Below are 23764 nucleotides of genomic sequence, written 5' to 3' on the forward strand. Positions count from 1 at the left end.
CAGCTTCCCCTCAGGGCTGACTGGGTGCCCGGAGTCCCCCGGCCCGCCGCGGGAGCCGAGGGGCCCTGAGGCGCTCGCTGTGTGTGTCAGGAGTGCTGTGAGGGCAGGTAGTGCTTCCTGGGGGACTGGGGCTTGGACGTGGAGCTCTGAGGAAAGTGTTGATAGCAACAGACGACGTTGGAAAACTTTTGCTTTTGTTTGTGGTCCAGTGCTGTCCCTAAAAATGCTACTGCTTTATCTTCTGTCATAGCAGGGTGCGATGTTCTTGTGCTGCCCGTTTGGTATCTTCGGTATCTTATTTAATCACTGGGACAGGCCTGAATTTCCTTATCTCACAACCTTCTCTTCCCACAAGTGATCCCTTCCTCACCCTGAAGTATAATTGCATTTTAATAGTTGTGTTGTGTACATGCCGCCCAATGTGGGGCGTTTCCTCACTTGAAAGCAAGAGGCGTTCCCGTTGCCTGGATTAGGGGCAATTAGCAGACCCGGGCGCTGAGTTTGGGCTGTGACGGGCTGCAAGTCCATCCAGCAGCAGCTGAGGCGATGCTGAGACCTCAGAGGCATCTGACAGTGAGACAAACACCCAGGGAAAATCGTGTAATGCCGTATCCTCGTATGAACTTGAGTGCCTGCAATTGCCATTAGCTTAAGCTGCATGATGAGCTTCTGAAGATCAAGCCTGTGGTGTGCATCATTCCCCAGACCATTTTATTAGCGTGACAGTAGTTTGCTATATGAGGAGGATAGTCCGTGTGTAAATTCAGTAATAATAATGAGGCATTGAGATGCCCCTGACACAAAGCGTTTATGAATCGAACAACAGGGTTCTGTCATGAGTCAATTTCTTTAAACTGTATAAAATCAGTTTCACGGGTAGTCCCACCCTGTGAATAGAGAGCCTTTCAAGTACTCTTGCTAAACTGATTTGTTGTAATAATCAGCGTTTGTTTTTCAAAAATGATATTCGGCTTTATGGGTTCCTTGTACTGACGGCTCTGCCACAAAAGGTAAAACTGCTCAGGAGGGTGCTAAAACCAAGACTGTTTTGTGTGTGTGAGGGCAAAACCAAGAAACAACTGCAATCCCAAGGATCTGTTTTATCTTCTGTGATCTGGCTGGCTGGCTCCATCTACTAATTTCATAAGCAAGTTTCATTCAGATAGTTTGAATTAAATACAATAATTAAGAGAGTGTTACCAGCAGCAATTTAGCTTCTCATATCTTAACTTTTAATTTCAGTTTCTTTCTCTTCTCTATAATTTTTCTTTTGCCCCTTCAGGTGGGATGATAGCTTTGATTTGGATATTAAAATACAATGATGGCTTAAATAATATTTTTCATTAATATTTGTAATTTAATGTTTTGATTTTAACTTACTTTTTGTTGGATAAAAAGTGCTTTGGGACTAATTTCTGTAGGTTTATTTAAACTGACTGGTTGATAGAGGATGGGGGGGAAAAGGCATCCAAAGCCATAGCATGAATTCCTTGTATTGAGGCAGGATTATCTTTTCTTTAGCCTCAGGGTTAATAGCAATGAAGTGGGAGGGGGGTGTTTGTGTGTGAGTGTTAGAGTTTGTAATAACTGGAAAGAAATGCAAAACTAAAAGGAAATTTGGTAAGTTATATGTGAACAAGAGCAGTTGAGCTGGCAGCTGTGGGCTGGGATAGCAGGGCCTGGTTCTGTCTCAGCTCTGTTACAAACATTGGGCTGTGCAGAGCTCACACACGGCATCTCTGCCTGGGTCAGCTCGTGTGTGACAAAGGAGGCTCAGAGCAGAGCTTGGTGCCATCCTACCAATGACTGAACCTTAGCAGGTACTGCATGTGTGCTGCTTTAGACCTGTGTAAACACAGTCTGCCTCTTCCACAGAGATTTTCATTCATATAACATTGAGAATATAAAATGAAAGTCTGGTACGAGAAAGGAGCACTTAATCTAGTGATAAGGCTTTGCTTTTAACTTCTTCTTTCTTACTCTTGAACAAGTAATTCAAGATAAAACCAGGATATATGAAAAGGAAAACTATGACTCTGTCTCATTTTTTTCCTTATTCTTTCACTCTGGAGTTACAGCTTGTCACTCGATCCTGAAAATAAACTCCACAAGGTGAAGGTTAAGTGCTAGTAGCAAATCCTTCCCAATTTGCTGTGACTTCCTGGTTTGGAGGAGGCTGTATGAAGCCTGGATTTTGTGTGTGTGTTTTTTTTTTCTTCCTGATAGCAGGAGTTCTTAGCAACTGTAAATGTTTCCAGATGGTAAGGATAAAAAGGTAAAAGTGAATTATATTAAAATTTTTCCTTTAGGAATTTAAAGCAATGCTTTTTGAAAATTCATTGCTTCCTTTAAATGTCAGAGGAAGATGTTAAAGTGAAGATGTTAAAGAGCTATCTTGATTGTGCATCAAATATACTGGCTTAAAATAGCTCTAAACTCTTTATGACAATCTTTTTCATCTCTTTGTGAGTTAGAAATCTCCTTTATACTTCCTGCTGCTTAATACCACCATCTTTTCTCATTGACTCGATCACTTACACTTGCCACTGTTCCTAACTCCCTCTTTAAGCTGTTTCTTTTAAACTGTTCCAATTCCTCTTAATTGAAAGTAAACACTTCAGAAATTTAATTTGAAATGTGTTCTTCACAAGATTTATTGCCCTTTTGCTGCAGTCCTATATTCTGTTTTCAGTTCTTTAAAAATATTTAATGTTATATTTATATATTGTCTTGACTTTCTGTCCACCCACGCTTTCACTGATCTCCAAAATTCTTTCTGGTGATTGAGCTCACTGAACTGCTGTAAGGTCACAGGTGGCTTGTTTGTGGTTAAATCTGGAGTGTAATTCTTGTTTCATCCGTCTTAATCTGTCTGTCACCTTTGGCACTCAGCACTGTCCTTTCTGTTTTCTTTAATCAATGTACCCCATGTTTTTATTGATATTTTCTAGTTGTGTGGTGGCATTTTTTCATCAGCTCTGCCTTTTCTCCTCTGATCTGTTCCCAAAGTTAACACTTTGTGCTGTATTGGGCTCATTTCAGTCTAAGCACCAATGTACCTCCTAGATGGCTGTAGTGATCCCCAGTGCAGGGGGATGATCACTGTTCTGGTCCTGTGGTCACACTGTTTCTGATAAAGGCCAGGATGCCACTGGCCTTCTTGGCCACCTGGGCAACTCCTGGCTCATGATCAGCTGCTGTTGAGCAGTGCCCCTGGGTCCTTTTCCTCTGGGCCACTTTCAGCCACTCTGTCCCAGCCTGTAGCCCTGCATGGGGCTGTTGTGACCAAGTGCAGGACCTGGCACTTCCCCTCCTTGAGCCTCACACCGTTGGCCTCAGCTCATTGATCCAAGGTGCCCAGATCCCCCTGCAGAGCCTCCCTTGGCTCCAGCAGGTCACCACTCCTGCCAGCCTGGTGTTGTTTGTGAGCTCAGTGAGAGTGCCCTCGATGCCCCGTGCAGATGATGGATACAGATGTTGGACAGGGCTGTTCCCAGCTCTGATCCCTGGGCACAGCCCTGGTGGCACTGCTCACCACCACGCTCTGGGCCCAACCCTCCAGGCAGTTTTGTGGCCAGCAAAGAGAGCCCCTGTCCAGGCCATGGGCTGCCAGCCTGTCCAGGAGAATGCTGTGGAACACAGGATTGAACACTTTTCTGAAGTCTTCAATAGGACAGCATCCACAGCTTTCCCCTCATCCATTGGGTGGATCATCTGGTCATGAAAGGAGGTCAGGAGATCAAGCAGGACCTGCCTTCCCAAAAGCCATGTTGGCTGGGCCTGACCCCTTGGTTGTCCTGTACATGCTGCATATACAGCTTGCACATACAGGCTTTCTAATAAATGTGCCATTGATAGAGTTGTGTCTGAGAGACTTCTCTTTCTGTTATGCAGAACAAAAAGAGACTTAGTCTTGTACTCAGTATTTTGTGAGTGTATATGATATGAGTAACAGGAATAGTTCATAGTTCAGTCATAAATAGTACAAGCAGGAAAAAATTATAATACCAGAAGTTGGACACTCAAGAGCTTGCCCATATCTTAGCCAGAATCAATACTCTGGCTCCTATCAATAACCTGGGTATACTACTATTTATTATATGGTTTGGGGTTTTTTACTGCCTTACTGCAGGATCAGTTAATCTAAGAATTGCCATAGAAACTTGTGACATTTGGAAGCTTCAACATATAAGGATATAGCTCGATGTTTGCGGTAAAAAAATCATTGAATATTAAAATGTTTAGGAATAGGATTGATCTAATTTTGGTTTCAGAAAAGTCTGTGTGTTTAATCTAAATTTGCCATACTTTTTCAGCAGTCAGTGGGGAAATGTGTCTTCACAGGGCAATTCACCTTCCCCATTTTAGATACTTATCTTTATCACAGTATTTGGCTGTGTGAGGTGAGTTTTCCTGGCAAGATATAATGGGAGTTCTTCCTACCTATGGAGACACCATTGCCAGGAGAACTCTTGGAATTCATTTCTCTTGATGTCAGCAACACTTCTGGGAATGATGACAGAGCAAATATAGAAATTGCCAAATTACCTGAATGTTTCCAAGTAAACCTGGGATGTTTTATTGAATAGACTTTATCTGAAATTAAATGGCAGAGGAAAAACAATAATATAAATATCAAAGTTTGAATAAGGATCAGATAATTCAGCAAATGATGCAAGAAGATTTCTTGGAAACATGGCATGTCAAAAGCATTCAAATTTTAACATGTTGACTTTATTGAAGCTATAGCAAAAAATGTTTTTTTTCTTATTGCTTCCAGTTGATGTGCAAGAAAACCCTCTCCAAGACTGATATTCAGAAATAGTCATATGTCTTTGTAGGGGAGTGAGAAGCAAACCTCAGATTTAATGGAATGCGTCAACAACTTGAAACTTACATAGCTGATTCTCTTTGATTAATTGACTAATGCAATTAAGAACTTCAGATCCTCATGATAAAGCTATTCAAGAAGGCTGCACACTTTTTGGTTTGTATTTTACTCAAAAAGCTCCTTTTATAGGAATTTTTCGGTTACTATTAAACTACTGAGCTGCGCTGGTGGATAGTTGCATTTTTTTCATAGAATAGTTAGTCTAATAAAAGTTCTCTCCATGTTGTAATGACTGTAACAATCTTTCACAGAACCACACACAAAGTCCATCTAGAAAACTTTTTTTTTTAATAATAATATCCTTTAAAATACTACTGCTCTTAGCTATAGTGCTGTATTCCTTCTAACCATTTTAATAATTTGAGGTTATATTTCATTTGAAATGAGATTTATTTGATCAAAACTGTACATGAACACAAAGCAAATTATTTCAAACTTGTGGAGCCCCCTCCATCTGATAGCTATTAGAAGCTTTAGCTAAATCACATGAAAGCATGTCTTGCAAATGCTGCACCATGGTTGCCTTTCCTCCAGATGCTAATTAGACCTTTTCCTCTTGCGTAGCAGTCACGAGCTGATTTGCTCTTTTTGTTTGTGGCTTTCAAATTTGCATTAGTTCACATAGTAGCTAGGATTAGAAATTTATTAAGGGATAAAGATAGCTTTGCATCTCAGTATTGCTCTCAGTCAATACTGGCACAAAAAAATGTCTGAACAGAAAGCCCACATGTATTGCTGCTTTTCTTTCCGTAAATCCTGATTTTCTTTCACTGTTTCCCAGGAGCCTTTTTTTTCCAGAATGGACTTTGTGTTCTCTTGTGATCCTGATCAGCTCTGGAATCTTGGGACCAAATAACTTGTTCTGTAATATGAAAATTAATTTTTTTTAATTATGGCTGGCTGGTCAGCCATCAGACCTAACCCTGGTTATGTTGTAAGCATAACCAGGAAGTTTATTATGCCTTCTACAATTACTATTAAAAATATATCATCCTGTCAAATAGGGAACATTTCCTACATGCACAATAAAGGAAAATTTGACAAAAAGATAACACTAAAGACTGTTGATTTCCTAGTGAACTCCTAAAAAGAAACATTGCAGTGGGATAATATTGCAGATATGTCTACTAGTAAAAAGGGGAAATAACGTAGAATGTGAGATACCCACTGTTTATTAATGTAAAGCTAGACTTTAAAATACTAGATTTTTTTATTGGAAAAAAACCAAAAAATATTTTCATTGCATAATGTTATTTTTGTATTACAACCATGTTTGTACTAATTTCTGTGTGTGCAATGTTCTTCTCTTTTTATCTAGAAAATGAGGCAAAAAAATAGTTGACTGTTGTAAAGTAGAATTTGGTTTCTTGTAGGATCTCATCTTGGTACAGCAGCAGTGAGTGGAGCTGCAATAATATGGCAATTGTTAAGGCAAACAGCAGCTACTGTGTGTCCAACAATAGTCTGTGCAAACTTTGGCCACTAGCACTTGCTTATGACAGAACAGGGTATTGTGATGTGATGCACTTTTTGTCTCAAGTGCCCTGAAATGTTTATTTTTTGACAGAAGGGATCTTTAATAGCTAATCCTCAAAATTATGTTTTATAGCACACTGTGTTATTCATGGATTAAGCCGAAAAAGCCCATTACATTGCATGGACTGAATCGTAGCAAGAAATAAAATTACTTGCATGAAAAATCATTCCTGTGGCTTCTGACTGAGCACTAATATATTTTTCTGGATAGATTATACAGGAGTGACTTCCTTTCAGAGCATGAGGTAGGAAATGATATCTGTTCAAATTCAAATGCAATTAAGGAGACACTAAATTAGTTTATAAAAGGCTGTTGGTTTCTTTACATACCAAGAAGTCGGAAATGGTGATGACTTTATCATGTTAACTGTGACAGTGATTCATGGAAGAAGTTACAGCCACAGGGAGGTATTTTCTTTCAAGTATCTAAAAAATGTTCTGTTCATTTAGTGCCTTTCAATGGGATTTTGAACAAGTTTTTAAAGATGGGCAAAAACCAAATCATAGGTTAATTATTTTGAAATCTCAGGTTGTAATGGAGTGTTTTGTAGTGATATGAATGTTCATATTAATTCTGACTTATTCCAGAAGCTGCTCTAATTTAGACCAGATACATAAACCAGTTTAAAGGGGAGGGAGGGAAATGGACAGGAATGCTTGCCTCTAGAAATTGAGTCAAACTTGTGGAGTTCACAGGCACAGTGAGCTATTAACCAATCTTGTCACTTCTATGCAGATTTGTGAAATTTGAAAATGTTCATTCAGGAAGTGACACTAAATCTATGTTACACTGCTAAAAAAGAGTAGGAAATCTAACTTTTTATTCTCTTTTCTCTGTTAGTTAATTCCTTTGTGCTGTATCAGCAAATTACAGAATCACAGAATGGATAAGGTTGGAGGGGTCCAACCTCTTGCGCAAGCAGGGCCCCCTAGACCACATTAGTGAGGATTCTGTCCAGGCAGTTCTGGAATGTCTCCTTTGAGGAGACTCCACATCCTCTCTGGGCAAGCTGTTCCAGTGCATGTTCTCCCACACAGATTTCTGGATCCATGGGAAATTGTATCTAATGCATGGGACAAGGATCAGAAAGAGCTACTTGTACTGTTTATTTTGTTACAGACTTCCCCGTTAGTTTTTTCAGAATCATGCTTTTGGAAAATTGAGTGCCAAAACCTTGTTTCAAGGTTTAGCTTGCATATAAAACAAGTTTCAATGTGATAAGGAGGCAATCTAGGACTGTAAGCTTTGTCCCCCTTCCTTGCAAGACTGTGGATGTTGGAAGAGCCAGTTTGTTTGATCTCCTGCAGCCACATGCACCTGTCCAGAAGGTTTTCCAGGCAGTGCTGTGGAAGGTAAATCCAGAAGGAGGGAAACATGTTACAAGTTATGACATGGAGGCATTAACTCCCCTGGAAGACTCTTATACTACAGCCATGTCAGTTTATTGATAAAACAGCTTTTTTGCCCCTACCTATATCCTGCCTTATGGGCATTGTGGGCAATGCTTTTCTGGGTTGTTTGATTCCCCACTGGCTAAAGGTTGCAGTGATGGGCCTCTTGTCTTGTAATAAAACCTAATGTAAGTAAAACACATACAATGTTTAAAATTTCAAAGAGTATCTTTAAGAAAAAAATTTATAATCCTTCCTTTTGGTAAATTGTTATCTGAAGAGCTTAGACAAATGTTAAACCCTTGTAAAAGTAACATTGCAGGAAGTGCTAAACTTCTGGAAGTTCAGAGGAGTTCTAGATTTCTTAATTTTGTTTTGAAACTATGTCTTTAAATTGGAATTGTACTTATATGTAAGAACTACAAGACACGCAGCATGTAGCAGCAAAACTGACAGGATTTAACATGACAGAAGCACAAAGTGGCTTACTATGAAAGACTGAACGTGCTTGCCCCATCTTGATTTGTAACAGAATAACCGGGTAGGAGGTGGATCCAAACTGACCTTACCTTACTGTTTGATAGTTTTCCAACAGCTGTTTTCCAGGAGCCTTTTTTTTGCCTTTCAGTAACGTGTTTTGGTCTCAGAGATGGTGTTCATCTTGTTACTGGTGTTGGATACTTTCTTTTAACTATGTATTTTTTAAAAACCTATGGGTGAGTTTCATGTCTAGAATCTTTGTTCCATATTAACTGTAACCAAAAGCTTTACTTCCCAGTTCAGTAAGATTTACTTGTATAATAATACAATGGGTTTATTTGGTTTTGATTTAAAATATTGTATGTGGCTGTAGGTAATTAAAAACATTTCCTAAAAAGTGGTGGGTTTGACTGTACCATGCTGGAATAGCCTCTGCTGATCATGAAGAGTTGAATAATAGTCATTTGTCACATAGGGTGTTGACTCAGACACAGATGATTTCAATTCAGATGACAGAGGGTGTTACAAAACCCAGCTGTTGACTCTGCTCCTCTTTCCACAAGTTGCTTTGTCTGTGGCGGGAATGGCTGACCTATGGAGCAGTTTTTGACAGCCACAGTTTCTGGCCTAGTTTATTCAAGAAAACCAGGGATGACTTTAAGTTGTTTTAATGCACTGGGTTGGCAACTCCAGCAGTTTAGGAGCTGTTTCCAGTGTAAATTGTCAGTGCTAGCATGGTAGTGGCAGCCTTTGGAGAAGAGTGAAAGCCTGGTAGGATGTTTAAGTTGCTGTATTAGTGCATAAATTCTCTGTTTCTGTTTCACAGCTAACTTGAGAAAGAGTTTTTGCAGCAGTGTACCAGCACTTGCACAGCACTTGCAGACAGCCACTGGCAAGACACATTTTCTTGGCTTAAAATTATTAATCTCAAGCTAAGGCAATTTTCTCTAAGAGCTTTGGTTGTTAATCAAATTTGGAGAAAAGGCAACGAGAAACATGAAAACAGATACTCTTCTTTGAGGTTTCAATTGCACTGGGATTGGAAGAAGACTGTTTACCTTTTTTGGAAAAGGTACATGGTGGGCACAAGAATATGAGCCAAGAAATTAATTGGCCAGGGCTGATTCCTTGAGTAAATCAATAGGATGTTAAATAGGAAGCTCTTGAGACAAAACTACCCAGTAGGTGGCTTAGAAGGGAAGAAAGAAAATGGGTTTGGAGGGTGGCATGGTTGGGAAGGGTGCCAATTTTCCTTGCTTTCCCTTCTAGGATAATACCTTGCTGAGCTCACAAGGTAGCTCTGGGGTTATGGACTTGGTTGACTTCTCAGTAGAGTCAGGAAAGCTAACATTGATAGCAGTGGGTCAAGGAGACAGCCCAATCTTAATATGTTAGAATAATCTCAAACTGAGGCTTCTTGTTTATTTGTATCTAGATACCTACAATGTAAACTTTAGATTTCTGCCCTTCAAACAGAGTTGTTTTCCCAAGAAGAACTTAATTCTTCTTTTGGTTTTGATTATGCCTTCATAGCCTTTTTCTGGAGTTAAAAATAGAATACTGGTATCTTCTGTCTAATTAACTTGTGGGCTAGATGCTTCTGTTGCTTTTTTTTCTCCTGTAACATGATTGAATTCCTTGTACTACAGCAACCCTGAAATCATTACACTGCACTTAAAACAAAATGCAGAAAGGAATGACCTTTTGCTAGGACTCTGTGTTGTTTATATTGCTAAGCCTGGTCACCATCTCCCAGCAAAAGCCAGTTTAATCCTTAAACATTAATTAGATAGTATCTGTTCAGAATTGTCTATTGTTTGCTGTCTGGGTCTTCATTGATTTTAACATTGTGCATCTCCACAATGCCCCTATTTGCCCCTTGGCTCTTCGTTGTACAGGGCAGCTCTTATCTTCCTTGCTGATAGCATATCACCAATGGTACCAGTTAAGAGCTGCAAACACTTGTAGCATAATGGAAAGTTCCACTTTTGCCAGGATGACTCATTAATTTACCCCGGGATGGAGAGGCTTCCTGTGCCAACTTAGGAAAAAGTTACGGGAAGATACTATTATATATCAAAAGATAAATGATTGGAAGAGTTTTGTCAGCCTTATAGGAATTATGGTTTTTAATACTTTTAATCTGCCTGAAATGAGCTTGGAAACTCACTTTGGAAATAGTTTACATCTTGCTTTGGTTTAGGAGCAAACAGACAACTGCTGAGAAGAATGGACTGATACTAGCAGTGTTGTACATCCAGGAGGCACTAAACATCATTTCTTTCCAACTGACCACAAGCTTTTGGCTTCAAATAGGCCACTGTTCAAATGTAGCTACCAAGCTGAGCACTGGGAGGGAAGGAAGAAAATAGGCTTGGTTTTGGGTGGTGTCAGGGGTTGGGAGGGCTCTTGGGACTGTGAAGAGGCCAGGGAAGACTGGCTGCTGTGCAGGATGCCCTGGTGTGCCTGACAGACATTGCTGACAGTGAGTGGGTGGTGGCTGAGGTACAGTTTCACTGCCCCAGCCTGGTGTGGATGGAATGTCTGTAACTCAGGACTTCAGCAAATTTGTCCTGTGGACTTCAGGGAATCCTGTGATACCTTCATAGTGCTGGGGGGCACAGTTTAGTTTTTGTCAAGGAATCTTTGCCAGATCTGTAAGATAAAGCGTTGTGTGTCTGTAGCAGGCTTGAACCAAACAGTGATCTCTACATAAAGATATATGATGGGTGTAAATATCTCCAGTGAGGAGCTGTAACAAGGCCTGGGAGTGAGAAGGAAGCTCCAGAATTTGAGATTTAACTCCCAGTCGTTTTGAGATGGAAAGAGCTTTTGCTGCAGAAATCTTCTCCCTTCAGAACAGGAAAGCAGTAAAAAATTTTAGGGAGATGCTCTTCATTTAGGCTTAAATTGTGCTTGAACTTGATATATTAACATTTGGGCATTTCAAGCTTGACAAGTGGCTATAAAATGCCAAAATACAGATATTTTTAATCTTCAGTGGAGCTGCTTCATTGATTTCCCCTCAGATGCACACATGTGCAGGGGTGACTTCTGCTTTTTACCCCAAGGAGTGTCTGTTTACCCAAAATAAAACAGGTTAGACAGACTTGTTACCTGATTGTCTCTTTTTGGCTGGTTATCTCAGTCTGCTGTCTGTCTAGAAGGAAGAACAGGTGCTGAGCTGTGACAGGCTTTGTAACCATGCAGAGTAAATTGGGGGGCATGAAGCAGAAAGGAATGTAACTTTGTACTAGAGACTACAAGCAAAAAGAGATGGGGAAACTAATTTTGTTAAGAAAATGAGTATGCCAAGTAAAATACAGGTTCAAACCATTTGTTCCTTTGAGAAAGTTGATGGTCTAAATTTGACATTGACTGTAGCAAGTATCCAAAGAACTGCCATATGGAGGAATAGCAGCTTGTGTTAAAATCATACACTTAACAGCTTAATTTCTAAATTTCTATTGAGCAGTGTCTCAATTCAGCAGTAGAAAAAGGGTGCTTCATGGGGAGACTTGAGTGAGAAAGGAATGGTCTGACTTTTGGAGTACAACTTGCAGGTGCAAGAAGGAAAGGCTGGGAAGAGCTGTCTGTAGTGGGGAGCAAGACATGAATCCAGGTGTAATCAAAACTACTTCAGTTTGTTACTCAGTAGTGAAGTTACTGCTGGAACTGACTAAATCAAATATTTTCAACATCTCACCTAAGAAATGACCAGTCCAAGGAAGGATAAATAACATTGACTTTTTTTTTAACTTTTACTAGTAAAAGGAAGGTGACCTGGAAAGCCTTATGGGAACAATGTACCTGTCCATACAGGAGAAGCTGATAGAAGGTATTTTCAGCTTCCAAATCTTTATGAGGATCTTCCTGAATTGAGTGCTGGGGTTTTTGATATCAACACTGTGACAAGCAGAGAATTGGATCTGTAATGGCATAAGATGGCAGGCATAAGCTGTAAAATCTGAAACGGTAAAAGGGAAAAGTAACAATTTCAAAGTTAGTGGAGACTTCATGCCCAAAACAAAGGGATGGCTGTTTTTGTTTTGAATAAAGTCATCCTCCCTCAACTCCATGATAAAGCACAGCACAAACAATGAGTGTGTTAGGGGAGGGAAGGAGAATGATGGGGAAATTATAATCATCTGTAGAGAAAGTAACCACCTAGGATCCCACAATCCTGCTCTTTTAAACAAATGTTGACTTTAGTTCTCTGTTTATGGATTTGGAGAGGAAAAGTCTCTGAAATTCTATTTCATTTGAAGTTACTGGGGGGAATGCTGTTGCTGGATTCTCAGTACTTCAAACAAGTAATGAGTATTGATACTTTGAATATTTCATGTGGCAGCACATGAAATATTGATAGGTAAATATAACATTTTATTAGATAAACTCCAGTGTCATCCTCAGCTCTGCTGTGTTGTTGTGTATATACTCATGAGCTGCTTTTTCATTTATGTGAAAAACAATGAATGTGAACAATGAGGCTCTTCACCTTTGTAGAAAACAATTTCAGGTCCTTCTGTGTTCACAGGTTTTGGATGCAGTCTGAGAAGGATGAAGAAGAGATGCCTTCTCTGCACTGGGGTATTGATCCTGTATTTTCTGCATTTGCAAGACTCTATATTAAAGATATTACAGAAATGAGAGAATCTATACAGGTGCCAGGTATGTATTTATAGGTGCTGATTATGATGCACACAGTATTATAATTGATTTATGTTGTGCTTTTTATGAAGGGATTGAAAAATACTTCACAAACATCAGTAAAGTAGTTCTCCATAGCCTTAAGCTAAGTGATGTTAGTTTCTTTTAGCAGCTCTAAGAACAACAGGTTGTTTGTGAAAAATAAAATATATTTGTTAAAATGGTTTTTCTTTTTCTCCAGTACCTTTTTTACATTAAGGTAATGTTTTGTTTCCTCTGTGTGGTGGTGTTAGTTATATTCTGAAAAAGGTAATTCTAAAACATGCTTGTCCTTTCTGGCCATATGTATTGTTATCTCTCTGCTGTCTCTACATTTTTTGCAAAATTTTGACAGTTGATGACATTGCTGGATGTGTGATTTTGCTTTTTCCTATGGATATTAATACATTTTAAGACAGATACAAGTTTTGAGGTTTTGTTTCCTTAGTTTCTAGATATGATAGATATATGACATTCTTCATACATTGGAGCAAGCTTATTGTAAATTCTGGCCTCCATGCTGGACCTTGCCCCACAAGTCTGCTTTGCAGTGTGTCCTGCTGCTCTGCAGTGTCACCCACATGTGAGCTTTGGCTGAAGCAACACAGCTCTGACCTTGAATTGCTGTTTTCACTACACAGGCTTTAAATAGACTGCAATGTCTTCTGCTGGGGAAGGGTTCATTACTCCCAACTGAAGCCTGACATGGTGCAAGATTATCAGGGAGGGACCCAGAGAACTTAGAAATAATGAGGAAAAGCAGTAAGCCCTAAGCAGAGTGTATGTCTTTGGTTTGGTTTTGATGTTTTGTTTGTGGTATTTTGTTTCTATTTTTTTTCTGTCCATGGGGTCTAAGTACCCCTGTTTGGCTCTTGGAATATGCTTTGCTTTGTAGGTTTTCTTATTCTTCAGTTTTCTTTAACAGCAAGGATAGCAGCAATGCTATTTTGGGAGAAATGAAGGACTGGCGGGGTTTTCTTCTCTTTTTGCAGCCATTTTTATGTACATAAGGACTTCACAAACCACAAATACCAGTCTATCTATCTTGGTTAATTAACATGGTGAGAGATTTTGTCTTAAATCCCTTGCAATAATTAGGCTACAGAGTGTTGTTGATGTTTGTCCTACAGCAAGTTTTTTTTAGAGGCCTTTTTAAACTATCTTATAAATGTCTTCTAGTGGTACTGGTGTGGGAAATGCATCTGGTAAAAACTGTTCTTCATCAGTTACAGGTATTTTAATTGTTTTCAAACAAAATACAACATCATTCAATGCCAGCAGAATTGGATTGTAGTTTGGACTTGAACATTAGTACATACACATGTGAAAATGTATTCAGAATAAATAACCTTATAAACACCAAGATTTAATGATAGTAGGAATGATAGTCCTAGAAAGTACAGTCCTTCTCTTTTTTTTGCCTCCAAAATACCTGAATTTCCCTTCTTACTTCTCTTCCTGTTCTTTTACTTAACTGAGTTGGCTTCTGCTTCAGGAACTTTTTCAGTTTTGTTATTGCATTTGTTTTTTTCCTATGATCCTAAGGAGGTGGTATCTGTCATGCCAAGGTATCAGCCTTTACACTTGGTACATTTGAGCTTCCCCTTCCTGTGCATCCGGCTCTCTGCACTCTGCTTGCTTGCAATCCTGCATCATTTTCTAAATCAAACTTCAAATAAAAAGAAATTTTCTAGAACCAACATCCTGAATTTTGTTCATTCTCCTGGTGCTGTATATACACCAAACCAGACATTTTCCAGTGTATCTTATTTGTTGGCAACAAATGATAGCACAACAAAACCACTAAAATTAATACCTTTTGAGGAAGGAAGGATGTAGGTGTTTGTTGTCAATGCTTCCTGCCTTTAATGGGCTTTTAAAGACCAGCTGAAGCTAAGTATATGGTTGGCTATAAATCAGTCATTAAGTAATGGTAATTAAGAATGAATGAGTGCAAAACAAAAAGTTGTAACTAGGAAGAATGGAAAGAAACACAGTCTGAATGTCAGGAAAAACATCCCTAGAATGACATCTGTTAGACCATGGCACAGCCTTCCCAGGAAAAAGGTGGGATGCCCTTCACTGGGATTGTTTATATTGACTGTACAGATTGCCAGGAATTTACTGTACAAAATGGTCTTGTATTGGCCCTGAGGAAATGGACTGAATGACCTAATGAGTTTTTTCTTTCCACTTTTAAGCATTAGGATTTGATGCCGCAGTGACTAATCCTTTAAAACAACACAGAAGGAAGCAGTAAACCTGGCCAATTACTCTGCTGCTATAAATGGTGACAAGAAGGTTGGAAAACCTCCCAGATAAAAACAGCAATTGTGTTGTCTTAGCAGCCTTGCAATGAGAGTGGGTGTCAAACTCAGTTGTAACACATAATCACATCATGGAAATGAGCTTTTCTCAGAGTTATCATGCACCACTGCTTTGTGACAGCTTATCAACAAGGAAGGGAAGTTACAAATAGCATAAAAGGAGGCAATAATAATTAAAGGAATGGCAAACAGCACAGTAATGCTGGTACAGACATGACCAGCACTTGCCCTAGAGATCTCTGTATCTATAGCCCCCTGTAGCAGTGCTGTGGCTGTTGTGGTAATGGCATTTTGCTCTGTGTGTTGATTACTGGGGTATTAGGAACCTCACTGAATGTGTTTGTCCACAGCTTCAAATGTTTAGTATATATTTATTGCTACCAATATGGACTTAATTTGAACAAATAAACTGGAAGGAGGAGTAATTTACACCTTGAAGTCATCAAGTGCAACAACTTCTAATAGGTTAAATATAATTTCGTTCTTCAAATTAGTTCAGGTAGTTTCTCTGAGAGTAAGGGTGGAGTTGTAGGTGAATTTATGGGGACGGAGAGAACCAGTTTTATTTGGTCTCTGTCATCTGCCAAAACTCAGCTTACTTGGAAGCAAACATAATAACATGTTATTTGTTTGCATAATCAGGAGCTTGGAGTCTCTGCTCCGCAGTCTTGCTCTAGACCAGAAACTAGCCCAGACCTTTTACAGAGATGTTGTAAGATTCAGTGAATGACTACATACACTGGGAGCATCTCCACTGGGGGTTTCTGTAGCAGTGTTTATTTGTGCCCTCGTAAATGAAATGGGAGACAAGTGGACAGACCTGCTAAACATTCTCTATGCCAGACCTGACCAGTGACTGCAGATCAGTGTAGCCAGATCTGAGATGATAGCCATAGCTGCAGCCTCAAAACACTGCCGTGGATTTTCATGAGTAGAATTTCTGCTTATGAGCTGCTTGGCTGATCACCTCTGATTTCTTCTGAAACTTTGTGTTTTCTCTCTGTCTTTTGTGAAGAAAGTTAATTCCGGGCTCATTTAAGGCTGCTAGCTATGTAGGACAAGTTATTTTTGGATTTTGGATTTAGGGTTTTTTTAATACAGAACATTTTTCTGACTCCCTTGCTGCTGTGTTTCCCTTTGTAAGAATAACACTTGCCACGGTGTACAGAGCCAAATGTTCCCTTCTGAGTCCCTCGAGTTATCTACTTTTCAGAAGACAGTTATTGAACATCCCAGATGGCTTATTTCAGTAAAGCAGCAGTATTTGAAAACTGAAGAAAACACATTCACTGAAAACTAGCCAGCTCAGGGTATATTTGGAGCTTATTGCCCTATTTTCCTCCTGCTGTTGGACTGTGAAGCCTCAGTGTATGATGTTTACATTAGTGTTTGTTAACAACATTTGTCACTCTCTTGAAAGGGATTGCAGAGCAAGGGAACCTCAGTGCTCTCAGAGTCCACTGGGCTGTGATTTCTCACTGTTTCCTGGGCATGTTTCTAAGTGTTAAGTTATCTTTATAGATGTACAAAAATAGCTTTGAAGGGATGTTTTTAGAATGTGTGTTTTCAGAAACTGAAGTTCAGGATGCAGTCCACAATGACTGCAGTAGTGTACTCTGCAGTCTGAGAGGGCTGTTGCTCTCCCCCTGCCCCCACAGCTCCTGTTCCTCTAGAAATGAAAGACAGAATTATGTTAGTTTTCCTTTCGGAGGCTCTGCCTTAATCAGGAACAGCTGCAATGTGAGAAGCTCAAACTGCTTCCTTTGTGTTCTATTATTTATTCTGAAGCCTTATGAAGATATTAAAAAAACCCAAACCAAACAACAAAGCAAAGCAAAACAAAAACCCATATGAAACAACAAAACAAACAAAGAAAAATCTCCTAATGCTTGCAGCAAACAAACTGTTTTTCAGATCCAAATGTGCAGGAAAACGAGAGGTTAATAAGATTCCGACACTCTACAAAAGCAAGCCTTTGGCATCCTAAGTACAGCTGATACTTTCTCCTTTTTGTGTCCCTAGTCTTCCGTGATACAGGGGATTTTTCCTGTGTAGGTGCTGTATAATTTAAGATTTATTAAATATGTAAGAAAGTATGGTTTTTTAATTGACAAATGTAGTGTAGGGTGTTGAAAGAGATCGTTACACTAATCAAGCATGTTTTGTGTCTAGGTATATTCTTTTATAATGGACATCCAATAAGACAGGTGGATGTTGTTGGGACAGTGGTTCAGAAGAAGGAGCGAGATGCCTTTTATAATTATGGAGGTAAGGAAAATGTCTCTCTTTCTTCTTGCACTTATCAGCCTTTTATCTTAGTTACTGTTAGAACTGAAAGGTCTCCCTATGTGGTCATTGTGTATTCTTGAAACAAATGTGCTCTTATCCTAATATAGTGTATATCTACAGCTGAGATTACCTGGCAAATGTAGGGAAGCTACTGTTTATCTCCACTTCAAAAATAGAGAATTAAATTGTTAACACAGAGTGATTGATTCATGTGGGGTCATGTAGCAAATCTTAACTTTGGGTATGGCTTTGTCACCGGACTCTGCCACCTTCCTCTCCTATTTGCAGTACCTTTGGTCAGATGCAAACGTATTTAACAGTGCCCACAAATGGGAAATCGCTTCTTCCATATTTGAACCTTAGAAATCCTTTCTGACTTTTTGTAGGTCTTGTCATATCTTGGAGCCAACTTCTAATAGCAGTCAGGAGTTTGTTTATGTTTAGATGCCCAAGAGTCTTAACAAACGAACTCAAGCATCATAGCACCAGTTCTTGCCAACACCAGCTGGGAGTTGTCTCCTCTGTATTGCTTTTCCCAGTATTCAGTTTTATTAACATGGAAACACCTGATTGTCATTTTGTTCAGCTGTCTTTTACATCTGGAGAAAAAGCAGAGTAGAGCAGTGGTGATGTGGCAAGTTTCAAAAGGTGGGGGGAGGTCACCTCACGGTAGGAAGGGGGAGCCAAATGCACAGATCCTGTTGAAGCCCTTATGGCCAGTGTCTTCCTCTGCCATGGGTTTTCACTTGGTGAAGGTGAGTAACAGAGTACCTCTCCTTCCCAATTCCCTTGCTTGTAAGATTGCAGTTCCCTGACCCTTGGGAGTACTGTGAAGATACAGCTGATGAATTAACCAGGTACCCCAGCATCAAACTGCTGCAGGGTGGCATTGGCTGCAAATGCATTTATCTCTTCATGAGAACAGAGGAAGACAGAATCAAAATGACCAAGACAAAGTCAATTCTATGGGTAAGGGTTTTCCATGTTGCTCTCAGCATCAGTTTAACAACTACACCTGTGGAAAATGTTTGACTGGAGCAGAAAGTAGAGGAATAGAAATAAAAAGAAACTGCAGAGTAGTGGAATTAAGGCCTTGGATCAGTCGACCTTCAAGTGCAGCTCACAGTAAGCCTGGCTTCCTGCTGTCTTTGACATCCAACTCCACTCTTTGTTCCAGCAGTTCCTGGTTTGAGTTTTCAGGCTACCTGCCAGGGTGCCCCTCCCCAGCCTGCCCTCCCTTTCAGGCAAGCCGACTCTGCCAGCACAAAACTGTAACTTCTTAGACAGTTTCCTGCTTGTAACTTCTTGCATCTCTCAGTTCAACAGACTGGTGAGTCACAGGGCTTGCATCAGTTGGAGTGCCACACACTGCTCAGGACTTGCTCACTTTCCATCGGCTGTAAAAGTGACTTACAAAGCAATTCCCCCTTTGTACTTTCCCTCTGATAGGGAACTGAAATGTCTTTGTGTCCCTGCCTTGATCCTCCCCCCTCACTTCCTATTTGTCTGTGTCAGAATACACATCACTCACTTTACAGAATCTTAGGTCCTCTGCTGAAAACTCTAGAGCCAGAACTGAGGACAAAATTATAATTGTAAAAAAGAGTTAATTTACTCTTTCCTGGCTTACAAAATAAAAATTGCATGCTGTGTAATATCTGATTTTGACACTTTGATTTGATTGTTTCTTGCTATTATTATGATAAATTAGGAGAATTATATCTAATTAAAACATAGCTTTGATCAAACTCATACTTTACCTAATGCACCTCTCTGAGCTCTTTTGTCCCCTTTCCTTTTTAATGAAACCAAACATCACATGTGGTTTTCTTTGTACTCCAAAACTGACTTGAAAGGCTGAAAGGCAGTTGACTTAATAAAAAAAAATTCACCAGCATCTCAGTAGGTCCATGCAGGCCTGACAAGAGCCATACCCTTTTGTCATAAAGAAATAAAAATTTGGACAATTATCTCATTTAGCAGGTAGCTCTGAGCTACCCTTCAAATAATTAAGCAAGAATCAAAGAAATCAAAGAAACCAAAGCCAAACAAACAAAAACCACGAAAAAAAACCCCAACAAACAAAAGTAAACCCACAAAAAACCCAAATAAACAAAACTTTAAACCCAAAGAGATGAGGAAGGGCGGCACAGGGAGCACAGGAAGTTTTCAAGAGTTTGTAGACCCCTTGTGCATTTAAAATAGATTGTCTAATTAGAATACAATTGCAAGAGTTGCTTGTCTTTTTGCTCAAAGCTTTCATCTATGAAATTGCAAAACTTTGTTTCAGAACCGTACTCTGCTACCAGATTCCTTCTGTGGTCAAGTACAGGTCAGTCTCTCCAGAGCTCTGTTTTCAGCTGTTAGATTGAGGAGAAGCAGTCTGGCCTCCTAATCCTTCAGTCTTGGTTTGTTTCCAAGCCCTTCTTAGGAAGCCTGTCTGTCTTGGTTGGTGCAAGCTGGAACATCTACAAACTGTGGGAATGCAAGAGTGAAATGTAATCTGCCCTGCTTCTTGTTGCCATTGCTGGCTTGCACACGTGGCTTGGACATGGCTTATGGGGGTTCTGCCTCCTACTAAAATAGTTGCTGTCTGTCTGTACCAAGGAGAGGAAATCCTACCAGCAGATTGTTATCTGTGCTCTGGTACAAAATTAAAGCTGCTGAAATAGTTGCAGACACAGCAGCTCAAAACAGAGAGAGCAGAGAGGAGCATACTTTTGTGATGGAATTTGGAATTGCCTGCATCTTATAAGTGCCGTAAGTTTGCTAATAGGAATGTGCAGCTAAACTGCTTGGAAACTGGAAGGCAAAACAATAATTTGAAATTAGACCCCCAAACAGGGAGATTGTTTTAAAACATGTGAGACAATGCAAAGGCATTTTGCTTTGATGCTATGGTTCCCAGAGGAAATGACTGCAGGTATCAATCAGCACCTTCATAGTAAACATTGCTGTTACTTTTTTAGTCATGGACCTGCTTTAAGGAGCAGAAGAAAATTGCAGGTTTCCATTTGTGAGGAGTGGAATCTCAATCTTGAAGTCGTTACATTCAAGAAGCAAAGTGCATTCGCTGGATGAACCTTGACAGACATTTAGTGTCTTTCTATTTAGAGTGTTTATTGTACAAGCCATTTATATACAGTCCCTTGATCAATAGAAAATTGATTCTTCAGAGAGATTTTAGTATCCTTTGAGTTTTGTCTTTTCCTGCTGTCACCGACAATGCAGTGCCTGGAGCAGAAATCATCAAACTGATTTCCATTGGTCACTGGCAGAACAGGAAGAACAGCTCCGTGCTCAGGAGAAGATGTTGAGCCTTTTCAGCAGAGGAAGTGGCATGCATGCCACCAGCACCTACACTAAGTTGGGAATTCCTGGCTTAGAGCAGAACCACAAGCATGCATGTCTTCTGTCCTTCCTGCCTAGGGGAGCTGCCTTTCTGCTCCCTGGACATCATCTTGTATTGGAAAGACCAACGGACTTTGAGCATGATATTGGCATGGAAACCAATGCAGCTGCAGGTAGCTGCACTCCTGGTTTATTCACATGGTTGTATCCCCAAATGTTGAAGTGCTGTTTCATCACTGTAACAGTAATGTTTCTGTAGTTTGTGCCTGGCTTCCTTTTTCAGTTTGTCTGACTTCAGCCTTCAAAACTGATTCTTCTCCTGACCATGTCAACAAGATCGAAATTCCTTAGTATCCAATATATGTACTGAAGCCTCATAATTTAAATTAGTGTATGATCTTTCTTTGAGAATATACCTGTTACTTTGCTGACTATGCACATAAGCACATCTGGTGCTGAGCTACTTCCATGGCTGAAACAACTGTGGAAATTATTTCAGATATGCAAGTAGAGTTTGGACTTTACCTTCCAAAGCAGTTGGAATGAGATGTCCTTGGCAGTTATCTCTTTACATATTTATGTATCTTCACTTCTTGGAACATGACTGCCTGCTTTCCTAGTCTGTAATGCTTGCAATTTTTTTTTGCAGTGGATGATAGTACTGGAGTTATAAATTGTGTCTGCTGGAAAAATCCCATGGTAGCAGAAACAACTTTATCAGGTAAATTATCAAATAAATAAGTCCTCTTTTGACTGTTTTTTTTTAAATTTATGTCTGTCTTAAATAATTTAGTAAGTGATCAAACTTACAGAAGAGCAAATACAGCCTGGGCCATTTTGGGAATTTTCTATTAGTTTTTGTGTTTTGTTCAAGGGTGATGCCAATAAAACCATTACATTATGTCCTGTCCCTGCCTTTTCCTTATTTGAGTAATATGATATTTCATTTCTATGCTGTGACATTGTTCAGAGAATTTGCCTGTTAAGGCTCTTTCTGTGACTTCATCTAGTAAGGAACTAGGCTGGAAATGTGCCACAACTTCTGTTTCCAAAGTCAGTCCATTGACCTGCCCTTGTGATTATGGTTTCAGGATTTATCCTTGCTTTGTTTGTATTCATATACTCTTGCTCATACAGACACTGTCAGCAATGAACTTGAAAGTAGCTTCAAACACAGTGGGAGGATGCCAGAAGTCTTTAACAATTTGGGCAAGTCCTAAATGTGCAGTAATTATGCATTTGAAATTAATGTATTATTGCACTCAGTAACAGAACAACTCACTAGTGTCTAGCTGTCTCTTTGCTTTTTCTTCCACTGTTTCTTTTAGATCAAAGTACAGAATTCTTTCTACTTTGGCTCTTCTTGGAAGCCCATGTAGTGGATTGACAACCTTAATATGGAGCTGATCAAATCCTACTGAAATAAATCTTACTGGTGTCATCTGCAGTGTTAGGAATGCATATTAATAGAATGGAGAAAGAAAAGCCTGATGTAAAAGTTAAAAACTCTGATGTCTGTGGAACAAGCCCATTTATGCAGACAGATAATTCATACTTATATTTAACAATCCTATGACAGGTGGTACAAATGGTCCCAACTGGAATGTAGAAGACAGCTCTCACTTTGGAGAGGTGATGACCTGGCACAGCTCTCAGAAAAAAAAAAAAAAGGAGACATGCAATCCAATCAGTTTTGAGGAACTTAGATGCATTAAAAGGAATAGCATGAAATAATGCTTGAAATAGAATGAGGACCAAGAATGCTTTTCAGCCTTGTATTCTTATTTTACACATACATCAGTAGTGCTTGGATGGACGCTATGCTAAGAATGTAAATTCATTTATTTGTACCTGCTAAAGAAAGCTCTTAGGGGGCACAAGAAACTTTCTTCCAACCCTTTGTAATTGTGATCAGGGATACTTGGAGCAATAATCAGGTTTTAAGTTATGAAGGATTTACTGTCCTACAAAGCTGTGTTATGTAAATGTGAGGTTCTGTCAAGTTGCATTCACCTCAGTTGCATTCACCCCAGTGTAGACATCAAATTGCATCACATGAATGCTTTGGCCCTACCTCAGATGACTCATTCTTCTTTTGCATAAAAAGTTCAGCTAACTTTTCTTTTCCCCTTTCATCCGTCTTAGCATGATAAAATCAAAAAATGCCAAAACAATTTCAAATTTATGTTTCAATTTTGCAACCCATCTATGACATTTTCAATGGTAAACCAATATCTTCTCCCTTTTGTATTTTCCCCAGATGAACAATTCAAATAAGTATAATACAGTAAACTAATTTTGTCACCTAGAAGTTTTCCTACCCAGGACACATGGTGCCTGGGACCTTACCCTTTTTTAGTGATATGACTCCTGTGGTGCTTGGGTGGATTAATGCAAAAGGTCAATTAATGCATTGACTTCAGTGCCTGACTCTTTTTCCCTCACTTCTTGCAGGTCATCCAAGCACACCCAGCAGTCTGAGTGTGTTTGAACAGCTGAAGAAACTCCAAGAAACAGTAAGCCAGAAAACCAAGCTGGAGATTGGAGATGTTGTCAGGGTCAGAGGTCACATCCGAACCTATAGGCAACAAAGAGAAATTCAGGCTTCATGTTTTTGTGAGTGTTATGAATCTGTGATATATGTAACTAAGATGTCTGAATCTGTGAAAATATCTGAGCTGTATGTAATTAATTGAATATTTTCCACATTTTTTTCTGGCATCTTATTTTTCTAAGGATTCATATCTTTATTTCAATTGTAGCAGCATAAAGTTAGAAGACACACTATGTAATGTGTGAGATTAGACTG

The 23764-nt window shown here is 39.5% G+C and overlaps 1 protein-coding gene across 1 annotated transcript in view; it reads left to right on the top strand.

The window, feature by feature from the left end:
* Positions 1 to 9: 9 nt before the first annotated feature.
* Positions 10 to 23764, top strand: part of STN1 (STN1 subunit of CST complex) — a 37711-nt gene continuing 13956 nt past the window's right edge. The window contains exons 1-5 of the mRNA XM_014310378.2: positions 10 to 107; positions 12837 to 12970; positions 17488 to 17583; positions 21605 to 21676; positions 23410 to 23571. Coding sequence (XP_014165853.1) covers positions 12844 to 12970; positions 17488 to 17583; positions 21605 to 21676; positions 23410 to 23571 — 457 coding nt within the window. The 5' untranslated portion in view covers positions 10 to 107; positions 12837 to 12843. The remainder of the gene's footprint in view (positions 108 to 12836; positions 12971 to 17487; positions 17584 to 21604; positions 21677 to 23409; positions 23572 to 23764) is intronic.

The sequence above is a fragment of the Geospiza fortis genome, unplaced genomic scaffold (assembly GCF_000277835.1).
Source record: "Geospiza fortis unplaced genomic scaffold, GeoFor_1.0 scaffold130, whole genome shotgun sequence".
Classification (NCBI taxonomy): domain Eukaryota; kingdom Metazoa; phylum Chordata; class Aves; order Passeriformes; family Thraupidae; genus Geospiza; species Geospiza fortis.